This window comes from Lottia gigantea, assembly GCF_000327385.1.
Source record: "Lottia gigantea unplaced genomic scaffold LOTGIsca_23, whole genome shotgun sequence".
Lineage (NCBI taxonomy): Eukaryota > Metazoa > Mollusca > Gastropoda > Lottiidae > Lottia > Lottia gigantea.
The window spans coordinates 1,497,466-1,510,098 of NW_008708645.1; the positions used below are offsets into that span (position 1 = coordinate 1,497,466).

The following is a 12,633-nucleotide window of genomic DNA, read 5'->3' on the forward strand; positions in this document are numbered from 1 at the left end:
ATTTTCGTTTCAAAACAATTGATATTGAAATATTGATTTATTATGACAAAGCTTCTCTCTAAGCATCTTATTGGCACATTTATTTTGGATACAGTCTAGTGAAAATAACGGAAAATATTCTTGAAACTGAAAGACAATACATTTTGGAACGGAATAAACTCATTGATGGCGAAAGCACTCTGACTAAAACATAAGCATCATTATATCTATCTACACTTAAGAATCAATCTATTTCAGAATAGTGTTTTCAAACAGTGAAGTAGCTCTAGTGAATCATGACTCTTATTTGGATACCATGCTTGTTTCTACTGTGCTTTCTATCTTTGACTAGTGCCTACAGGTGCGATGCATCTCAATTCGGAAACCTCGTCCAGGGAAAAAGACTAAGTAAGGATATTTTGGAAAGTATCAAACCAGGAGGACTGGCTTTGTGTGCCAGAGAGTGCCTTTATAGAACACGATGTCAGTCATTTAATTATGTAGATTCGTCGGACACATGTGAGTTGATCGGAGCAGTTCAAACAGGAAATCTAGACACCGTAGCAGGTACTTTATATAGTGAGAAGTCAACATGGCCGACAGTAAGATAATTTTTCATCTTCATTTCAGGGCTTTAATGAGAGTATTTTTTCTGTGAAATCATGCTGTCTTACATCACAACGCTTTCGGTAGACTTCAAACAGTAAACAACCTTTACTATATACATCTATCATATTTTAATTTTGATTTTTGAAACAAAATTTCTTTTTATTTTATTTTTGTTTTTCTTTGGTCAAATTCAGCCTGGGGTATTGGCCTCATTCGCCTTCATGTAGGAACGGCCCCTGCATTTTTATTCTATCGGTTTTATATTTATCTAGTGCATTTAATGATTTTTCCACCTCCCTTTCAAATGGGTGACTTCAGAGTTCAGTTAACGCAACCTCGTCTCACCCAGTCTAATAACAATTAAACATTCCGTTTTCATACGCCCACATCTCTCTATGTGGACGTATATTGTCGGCACCCCTGTCCGTCCGTCCGTCAACATTTGCTTGTAAACGCTCTAAAAACTATATTTTTTGATGGATTCAAATGATATTCAATATGTGTATATGTATATTTTCGACCGTTATTGCCCTTGCTCCACAATCTTGAATATTTACCATCCGCATGCCGTGGTGGGCGTATATGGCTGTGGTCCACTACCTTTTCATTAAATTTTATTTTTTAATATAGCCAGTTAGACTGGCATTTTGAACATTCGTCAAAATAACCTTTTGACCTTGTATTACCCATAAATGTAATAGCACTAGATCCAAACAGACCCGACGATGCAATTCTACAGCTTTTAGAGATTTGTCTTAGTCGAAACGATTTCACATTTAATGGTAAAACATATTTACAAACTTCAGGGACAGCAATGGGCAAACGATTCGCCCCTTCGTACGCAAACCTTTTCATGGCAGAGTGGGAACGTGAGGTGTTGCCCCTCTGTCCATTTGACCCACTTTTTTACGGACGCTTTTTGGATGACATTTTTATGGTTTAGACTTATTCTATCGAACAGTTTTGGGAATTCTTTGAAATTCTCAACAACCACCATCCTTCTATCAAACTAACCGCAAACGTGAGTGACAAAAGCATAGACTTTCTCGATACCACAGTCTTTAAGGGAGATTCCATAGCAGAAACAAATAAACTGGATATTAAAGTGTATTTCAAAGAAACTGATACTCATCAACTCTTGCACAAGAGCTCCTTTCACCCAAAACATACCTTTTCTGGTATAATTAAGTCACAAGTTTTACGATTTCATCGAATTTGTACAAGATCTTCTGATTTCAACCAAGCCTGTACGATTGTTTCCTCAAAACTGAAAGAGCGTGGGTACTCTAAACGATTTTTACGAAACATAAAAAATTCCACCTTAGCACAGATAGCAGCTAAAAACAGACTTTATGCCGAAGTGCCTCCAGGTTTAAGAAGTGCTCCATGTTTGTCCAGTAGATGCAAAACATGTCCCTTTATATCAGAAACTCATTATTTTGTAAGCAACTCTACGAATAAAAGGTACCCGATCCAGGAACATCTAACATGTGAACATTCGAATGTAATATATTTAATTTCACGCAAGAAATGCCCCAAACAATATGTAGGAGAAACTAAGAATAATTTACGAACTCGCTTTAATGCTCATAGGTCAGACATCAAATTAAAGAAAGACAAGCCTGTTTCTAATCATTTCAACCTCGACGACCATTCAATAGACGATCTCACCCTAATCCCGATTGAGCGTATAGAAATTGACTTGCCCGAAGATGAAACTACCAAATTCCGTCAATCTAGGGAGGCCCATTGGATTGAGACATTGAATACAGCAAGACCTATAGGACTAAATATTCATCATAATGTAGGCATAGCACCCTTTGTTGTCCCGTTTAATACAACCAGCAATCGAGCAAGCAAGATAGTTCATGCCCACTATAAGAGCCTTCAAGAGAAATTCCCCCATGTCTATAAGCAGAAAATGATAGTTGCATATTCAAAAAATAAGAACTTAAATGATAATATTGTTCATAGTAAACTAAAAACAATCAGTACATAACAGATACTATACTTCTCGCTCATCGGGCGAGTTATTTTTTTCTAATTTCAGATCAGAATAAGAACAGAAGAAAACGCAATATCAAGACCCTTAATCCTAATTTCTAAATAAAGTGTCTGCTCCACCCTAGGCCTGTACATTTGGGAGAATCAAACCCTCCCTTCCCCGAAATATAATAACCAACCCCACCATAAATGTAATAATATTAAACCATAAATGTAAATACCAAAACCCACCATAAATGTAATACCCATCAACCATAAAGGTAATAAACAACGGTGCAGTTAAAAAAATAGAGTAATTAAGCAGAGGCCGCAGAGCGGGGAGGGGGGCCTGGACAATAATTTTTTTTTTTTTTCATTTCAATTTTTTTCTCATCTTAATACGATAATGTATTGAATCTGAAAATCGAGTGGCCGAAATCCGAGGAGTTTTGGTATGGGGGTAAGGGTGGAGGTGAGGTCGGTTCGATTTTTCGGACCACGGGCCCCTCCACTTGCGGAGACGCTCGGCGGCACCTGTTAAGTCAGCATTGATTGAACTGCAAAGTCACAAAAACTGTCATGTGAGCACTGAATACCACTTAGAAAAGTACTATGATGTATGGATTTTCTGCCGAGGACTTTACCTTGAAATTCCATGGTTTACTGAGGATTAGCCCTTTTTAACCACTTTAGGCACGAGTCTTCCATATATTGCCATGCTTATCTTGTGCCAATACGAAAAAAAGAGCGCATTCAGATTAAAAAAAAGTGTGGGAATATTTCTGGGCTGAAATCTGACAAACCAAATCAAAAAGATAAGACAAAAAAATCAGATTCAATCTAAATGCATTCTGAATAGACAACGTTTCTAGTATTAAGATAACCTGAATAAGATGTTGAAACAAGTGTACAAATTTAACTTTTATTACTAAAAATTCTTTGACATAAATAAGAAAAGTAACATTTGAAGGAATGAGTCAAAGAAAACTTATTTGTACCCCCATTTGCAACCCCACTTTATTTCAGAGAATTCTAAAAATGATACCTTTTACAATTGTGTTCCAAAATACGTGGCAGAGTGCGCCAAATCAATCATATTTCTCAAAAATGTTCTGGGGGAGGACCGCTCAGCCCCCCTACGAGAGTCTTGCGCCTTTGGTTCTTCAATATTTGGAATTTCAACCCTGACAGTTGCCCCCCCCCCCCCCCCCCCCCCATTTATCAGTCTGCCCCCTATTTGCACCCCAGTTCCAAGAGGCTATCGCCGCCACTGATCAATTATGACTTAATTACTCTACTTGTTACTGCACAGTTGTTTAATACATTTATGGTTGATGGGGTATTACATTTATGGTGGGTTTTGGTTATAACGGTTATTATGGTTAAATATCATTAGATTTATGGTGGGGTTGGTTATTACTTTCATGGTTGATGACTATTACATTTATGGTGGGTATTACATTTATGGTTGATTTTTGTTACATTTATGGTGGGTATTACATTTATAGTGGGTAATACAGACCTAATCTGATGACATCTGCTTTAACCAACCAAATCTCTCACAACATGCCAGCGCTAGAGATGGCAGAAATTTGAGAATATTTAAGAGAATAGTCGTTAGACCCTAACTGAAGTGGTTATATTAAAAAGAAAAGCTAAAAAAAATGTAGCTTACCAGGCAAAGTAATAGACACCTGCTGTCAGCTGTGATTACGAATAGAAATATTTGACAGTGCAGTAACAACTACGAAATATTCAACCTTCAGTCATACACTTCTTTTGAACTTTTTGTGGCGATACTGAAAAATAATACTAAGTTTTGTCAAAATCCGACAAGAATCGTGCCTTTTAGTGTTTCGAGCTTAAAATTGAAAGCGTTTTCAAGAACAAGGTTAATAACTCCTGTTAAACATTTTTTGATTTTTCGATTTTCTATAGGGTTCACCCTTGAGTGATTACAAACAATCATACTTCTGGCCTAAAATATTCAAGTTGCCGACCATTTTGGAATGATATTGTGTCAGAATACATACATTTTAATATAAACATCAATAAAATGTTTTGTTTCCTTGACAAGCGGAAAACTGCTTGTTTCACATTAAATTTGGCGGTCATTTTTTTAAGCCTGGATAGCGACCTTTTCTGAAAGAGTGGGTCCCGAGGAACGTCTGTATCAAATTTGATGCTTGTCAAGTGAAAGATTCTATTGATCTAAATGTACCCAGCTTAGTTCTCTACATATAAAACTTCTATTAGTCCTAAACAGATACCATGCTTTTATGATTTATTATTATTATTATATTTACCTCTAATGAATTATTATTACCACTAATGAATTATTATTACCACTTGTGAATTATTATTATTATCACTAATGAATTATTATTATTATTATTACCCTTATGAATTATTACTATTATTACCTCTTTTGTATTATCATTATCATCTCCTCACATGAATTGTTAATGCCACTTATGAATTATTACTATTATTACCTCTTATGAATTATTATTATTATTATATTTACCTCTAATGAATTATTATTACAACTAATGAATTATTATTATCACTTGTGAATTAGTATTATTTATTATTACCACTTATGAATTATTATTATTATCACTTATGAATTATTATTATTATTATTACCACTTGTGAATTATTATCATTATCACTTATGAATTATTATTATCACTAATTCATTATCATTACCACTAATGAATTATCATTATTATTATATTCACCATTTATGAATTATTGAATTATCATTATTATTACCTCTTATGAATTATTATTATTATTATATTTACCACTGATAAAATATTATTGTATTCACCAATTATCGATTATTATATTTTAGAAAATAGCTGGTTTATGTAGAGCTCATGACTGTTCTGATTTACGAAAATGTGTACAACAGACCACCATGTTTTCTTGTATTGAAATATACGGTAAGTTGAACCACATTATCATTTATTCTGATTTTACTATTCAGTCATTAAATGTAAAGAGCATGAAATTGTTCCAAATCACATAACTTATATCAATATAGTAATCACATGAACGTGTATATCTAAATCTTATTTGTTACGCGTAAGGATAACTTTCGTGGATATGTGCATCTAAATTTTCCGACTAAAATAAGGCCTGTCCATTTAATTTAGGAAAGTTTGACATTGGTTTTTATACGCCCACATGAAATATGCGTATATTGGCTTTTTTTTTTCTTTTTTTTTTCGAGATATGTTTAGTATGACTTATTGCAATATTCTTAAAAACGCTTTCAATTTTTAGCTCGTAAACAGTAAAGGGCACGATTCATGCGGGATTTTGACAAAACATGGTAATATTGTTCAGTATTGCCCCAAAAAAGTTCAAAAAAGGTGTATGACTGAAGCCTGAAGGTTGAATATTTCATACTGGTGATTATTACTGTACCGACAAATATCTTTATTCAATATCAAAGCTGCCAGGCGGCGAATATTACTTTGCATTGCAAGCTATCTTTATTTTCCAAATGACGTGGTATATTTAACGTCAATAGACTGCAGCACACAACCATTAAGAATCTCTTCCCCGACTTTATAAGGGTCGATATTGAGTACATGTGAAATAAATGTTTATTTAATTAATTTATTTCACATGTACGCATATCGAAAACACTTAAAAGTGTTAAGTATATTGATAACAAAACATTCAAGTTTATACAAGTAATTTTCTAAGTGAAGTGAATTGCCATGTATTTTTAATGCTCTGATTGTTTACAAAAGGCTGAAAAAAATAAATGCAAAAATGTTAGGAATAGTTGTTTTTTCCATGCAAATGAAAGGGACACTGTCGAAGCTGAATTCAAAATGCGCTAACTCTGTGGAGGCATTATAGTTGCAAGCATCTCAAAATGCGTCTAAGAGGATTTTCCCTCGTAAATTTGAAATTTTTGAAAAGTTCTAAGTATATAATAGTTCATAAAACAATTAAGATTACTTCCTCTATAAAAACAATAATGAAAAATTATTGATTTAATGTTTTGAGACGATACTTTTTATTAGTCAAAATATCTTCACGATCTCTTTCAGAAACCAATCAAATTCGACTTCCTTGCCAACAATAATGTGCTTAATGCAATCCACGGCTTTTATCCAGTGAGATGAAATGAGCGGACTATCGAATTCCGACGATGATATGAGATACAATTTAATTTTGGCGGGACAACTGATGCTATACTGTTTCTGGTTTGGCCAATTTGGCGTTAAGGGCCGTAACTAGGGTCTTTCTTTCTTTAAGTCAAAATTCCTGTTGTTTTTGAAGCCATTCATGTCTTATATCAGAACCCTTGCAGTTGACTTGTATTCAGTAACCCCCTTTAACAGTAGACATCAGTAGAAATATTTCACTATTTTACTTTCTGTGGCATTTGCATTGATGTAGACACAGCCCTGAAGTCCAATTCTGGGTGCTTAGACAGCTTCAATTGTTAAATTGTATATTTATTGTTATAGAAACCATTTTACAAGCCAATGACACAGAGATGAAAAAGGGAATTGTCGACACTATTAGTGGAATTAGTAAAGCGGATTGTATAAACGAATGTCTGTATCGTTCACTATGCAAGGCATTTAATTACAAATCAATGAGCACCTGTGAACTGGGTACACTCGTAATGGTGACCGACATGAACAACTATGTTGGTAACAATCAAAATTCATTTTACAGTGCTATAAATCAGTACGACTCGGTAAGTTTTAAAGAAATTTTCATATTAGTAAGTTTAGTATATATATTCTTCATAAAAGATGATTTAAATGAAGTCCGAAGACTTGTTTAGATTATCAAGGTTGGCTACGTTGTTGGAATCCCAGTCTTTCAAAGAAATATATTGGACCAAGTCCAGATACGCCCTTTGCGATATGAGATGGTAAAATGGGAAACCATCGCCAAAGTTTGTGAAAATTGGTTGAATATGTGGAAATTACATTATAAAATATCTATATATATAAGCACCAGCAATTACAACGTTTACATAAAAAAAAATGGTTGCCAAATCCCCTTAATCAACCCGAAAAATATTCAATCGGTATTTACAATGTTAATATTGAGATAATCAAGATATAAATTGTTCCTTTTATTCGGAGTAGTGGTAGTAAAATTTTTGATGCTAAAGGAAATCTTTTTTTTTTAATATTTCCATCATTCCCTGCTTCCGTTATTAACACACTTCAAGTCTGAATCTTAGCCACAAGTACAATGAGTTTTAATACTTTTATTAATCATTTGCATCTATTTTGATATTACTATGTGATCTATTTCAGACTATTGCAGGAATCTGTGCCAGTAGCCCATGTTCAAGAGTAAATGTTTGTGAAGAAAGTGGCGCTTCCTACATTTGTACTAGAAAATGTAAGTTTCGATTCTCTCTTTTCTTCGCAAACATTATAATGTGCACGTAGGTAAAATTGTCAATATCAAATCGCCAATATCAGGAATTCAAAATGGCGACTATCACAGACGACATTTAATGCCTCCATTACCAAAATGTTAACCTCATACTAATTGTATTCCAAACGTAGTGCTTTTATTACCTCACTGTGTATGATTCTTTTTCGATTTCGAATATTAAAAGTTTTTGTGCAATTGTGTACAATAATGTACGGATAGAATACTAAAACTCTCCAATAATAAATACAGGCCGTATTGTTCGAATTGACTATTAGTCTCTCAAAATCAGCGTCTTTTCAATTTTATACGCCCACATCTCTCTATGTGGACGTATATTGTCGGCAACCCTGTCCGTCCGCCCGTCAACATTTGCTTGTAAACGCTCTAAAAACTAGATTTTTTGATGGAATCAAATGAAATATGTATACATATTTATAAAACGAAGATCAAGTTCGAATTGGAGCTATTTTCGAGTTATTGCCCTTGCCCCAAAATCTTGAATATGCTATTACTCTCTTAGTTTTCAACCGATTTTGATGAGACTTAAAATGGATGTAATTGGACCTAGATCGAAAGGTTTGAGAAAGTTTAGTTTAATTCTGATTGAATTTAAGGCTTTTTCAAGATTTAGGCCTCTTACGTCAGTTTTGAGGAGTTATCGCCCTTTAACCTCTATACAGTAAGTGTCTCTATCAACATCAATTGCTCGTAAACACTCTAAAAACTAGAGTGTTTGAAGGAATCAAATGAAATTTGGTATGTGCATACATATTCATGAAACGAAGGTCTGTCGGTCCGTCTGTCCGTCAACATTCGCTTGTAAACGCTCTAAAAACTGGATTTTTTTCATGGAATCAAATGAAATTCGGTATGTGTATACATATTCGTAAAACGAAGATCAAATTAGAATTTGAGCTATTTTCGACCGTTAGAAGCAGAGTTATTGCCCTTGCCCCAAAATCTTGAATATTTACCATCCGCATGCCGTGATGGGCGTATATGGCTGTGGTCCACTATCTCTATACAGTATAATGTGATCGTATATTGTCGTCGTCCATGTCCGTCCCCGGTCCGTCCGTCGATCCAAAATTGGCATGTGAACGCAATAGAGACAACAGTTCTTATCTGATTTGAATGATATTTGGTGTGATCATTTATACTCATGAGATCTTGGACATGTTCGAATTTGGATATCTTTCTATGAACGGTTATTGCCCTTGACTTATGAAAAACGCGTCAAAATTTGGTTGTGAACACAATAGCGACTACAGTTTTCACCCAACTTCAATGAAATTTGTTGTGAATATTTATAATGATGAGATCTTGGACAAGTTCGAATTTGGCTATCATTCGATCAACGGAATTTGAGTTATTGCCCATGACTTAGTAAAAACGCATCAAAATTTGTGACGGTTTATGTCAGAGTTTTATTAAATAATGTGTGTTTGTTTAAATCAACAATATCTTACACAAATTAGATTTTATGATATGATTTGACACAGATAGGTGACTGCCCTTGATATACTGAAAATGTATCGGGAAAGTGGGCGTATCTTGCTAGGAAACCACTTGCTATCTATGTAACTCAAAGGGAACTACAGCAAAACCGCCCCAAAAGTCATTTCCCTGTCTGCAATCGGGCATGCTCCATTTTGCCCTTCCTTTTTCACGAATAAGCTACATATTCGGGATCTTTACCTTGACAGATTGCCTCAAACCTACAAATACAGTTTTTGATCAAGTCGTTCCTTTATATGATCAAGATAAAGAACTGTGGCTGCTGTCAACCAATTTAACCTACAAATGTCAAGATGGTTATTACCCAGTAACAATGTGGAATTGTCAACTCAACGGAACTTGGACATCTCCGTCATGTCTACGTAAGTAACAAGAATAAACAATATGTGGAATTTCAACAGTTAGCATCATCATATCGTGTTTAATATTTTCAATAATATATAACAACAGAGATTAGCTTCCTCTTTTTCAATTTCCAACTGTCGAGGGATCTTCAACGTGCAGTCGGTAGCACACAGGGCCTCGGTTTATTGTCCCATCCGAACGACTATAATAGACATGTTAACATGTCAGCCCCTCTTACCTGCATCACTGACAGGAGAACAAAGATTGAGAATCAAGTAATAAATATAATATCAACTCATGTGAGTCTGAGACTCGTTTGAAAATCATGTCTATACCAGTATGAGTCAGAAAATGTGATCAGACAACAAATTTGCTTTCGTTCTCTAGCTATATCGAGATGCAATGCTATTTTCCAAGCTGAGAAATGTGATACACCAAATCGGATTAATGCTTTATACATCTTAAAATATCCTGGTAAGTTTTCAACCTTAACCTTTCTATTACCCCTTTCTGGTTCTTCGATCAATTGCATTACCCCCTCCCACCTATGCATTCTTACTTTTTCATGATTTTATCATATCCCGACTGATTATAGTTGTCCAAAATTCTTATACGAGACTACAAAGCCCCATGATTTGAGTTTTGAGTTATTTCTGCAAGTTTTCTTCTTAATGCTTTCTTAACTATCCAATCTTTACGAGACAGTAATTGATTGTGTTCCGATATCGCATTTGAACTACATTTTGATATGATTGTAATGAACAATGTTTGAATAGCTGGCCACAAGGCATCAAATTAGAATACAGTTTACAGTTTTAATCGGATTTTTTGGAACTTTTATTTCAGACTTGGATCATGATATATTATTATATTGTAAGGTGGATGATGTTTTAAATTGGGTAGAGTTTGTTAATGTTGGTACTACTTATTCTTATTTTTCTACTAATCTATCGGAGCCTGCCTGCCATGTTCAAGGTGAATGTGGTACATCAACATATACTATGGTTCGAGCTATTCCAACTCCAGCGGTAAGTATGTATTGATGTTGCATCCAGTTCGACATTGTTTTGAAACTTGGCTCTTTCAGGCCACCATGGGGAAAACAGGATGAACGCGAGACACCGCAGTGAGACTGGATTGGCTAACGCGACAGGCCGTTATTGCCGTGGATGCCGGTGTGACATTTTGACATATCCAGCCAGTTCCAGATGTCCGATGGCGCTCGCGCACTGGTCGCGGATATCTCGATAGTAGTTAAATTGCGAATCACTACCTTCCCTTCCTTTACAGCTCCTGCTTAAATGCAAATTCAAACCTAAACATATTATGTACCATTAAAAAGTGACTTTAATAAGCTAACTGCCGAATTTACGGCAATTTTCTCTCGGCTCGTCGAATTTTCAAATAAAATCATTAACTTATCTGCAAAAAATAAATACATCTGTTCTTGGTTTTCTTTCTTTGAGTCACTTAACATCTCGAGTCCATTTAACCTCTTGGAAATTTGGTTTGAACAACAGATTATTATGAATTGATTTATTGCTTAATTTAAATATAGTATTGTTTTCATTTGTAAACATTATTCACATATACATATGAAAAGGATTGGGAAACAGGCTTTCGCCTATATAACCCGTCTCCTAATACAAAGATAAACTAACTGTAAATAAAAAAGTATTAAATTAAATATAGCTAATAATAAAACAGTGAAATCCCTCTAAACTGGGCATCTTTCGGTGTGATGGTTTCGCCCAATTCTATTGACTGCAACTTGTTGCCCGGTACAGGTATGGTCAAGAACGCATGATAGATTGATTGAGCGAGTTGTGAGTTTACTTTTGCAAAATTATTTATTAACTAGCACTGTACTCAAGTATATTTTACGGCGGTGCCAGCATCAATGTCGTAGAAACTAGGCACCATCCCAAGTTCAGTTACTAAAATGACATAATTGAATTTTTTCCAAGTAAATATATCGAGGTTATCCTATGGCTACGAATGGATATGGTTTTTATGCCAGGAGAGCTTGTGATATTTTCACGAGTTTGCCATTGGATAACCTATTTATCCGGTCAACTAAGATGAAAATGTAAATAAATAATTCTTTCTCTCGATATCTGGTATTCCCTTCTACCAATACTACAAATTTAGATGCGAGAAAGTCTCGAAAGAGTTGAGTATCGAGTTTAGTCTTTTTTTTCTTTGTTTTTGTTTCGTTCGCTTTTAATTATTTCTTCAACGTCGACAGAGGCAAACCTAGCAGACGCCATCTTCAGCGTCATTGACGTAAAATGCGCATGCGTGAAATGTCAGTCTTTGGATCCGCCCATCGAATACCCCCATTGAATACCATATTTATTCCACGAGCTATATTCCACTGGATACAAGAATATAATTTTTATCCGAACTAAACAAATGAAATTTATTTTTTTATCTAGAATGCATCACAGGCATAGTACATAAGAAAAAAACTCGTTTAAAATTTTTATTTTTCACATCAGGTATAGGATATATAGGCTCATAAAAGTATAGTGAAAGTTTATGATATAAGGGGATGCATGGCCTTATGTTGGTATTCTGCTTATGCAGAAGTGGGAAAACTTTGTCAAGCAATTCCTATAATATGGAGATTTGCACACATTGGAATGAGACATATTCAGGGTTGTTTTCATACTCCGATTTTAGTATAAAACGAAGGCCCAACACTCCCGTCTTCTTGTAAGTCGTATTTTCTTACGTGCACGGATAATATAATCCTCCCCC

The 12,633-nt window shown here is 34.8% G+C and overlaps 1 protein-coding gene across 1 annotated transcript in view; it reads left to right on the forward strand.

The window, feature by feature from the left end:
* Positions 1-275: 275 nt before the first annotated feature.
* The window catches only part of LOTGIDRAFT_160068 (hypothetical protein), a gene marked incomplete at both ends in the record, with an annotated part of 19,678 nt that continues 7,320 nt past the window's right edge, over positions 276-12,633 (forward strand). Inside the window, 7 exons of the mRNA XM_009054950.1 lie at positions 276-581; positions 5,432-5,522; positions 7,071-7,306; positions 7,881-7,968; positions 9,714-9,887; positions 10,258-10,344; positions 10,717-10,898. Of these exons, the coding sequence (XP_009053198.1) occupies positions 276-581; positions 5,432-5,522; positions 7,071-7,306; positions 7,881-7,968; positions 9,714-9,887; positions 10,258-10,344; positions 10,717-10,898 (1,164 nt within the window). The remainder of the gene's footprint in view (positions 582-5,431; positions 5,523-7,070; positions 7,307-7,880; positions 7,969-9,713; positions 9,888-10,257; positions 10,345-10,716; positions 10,899-12,633) is intronic.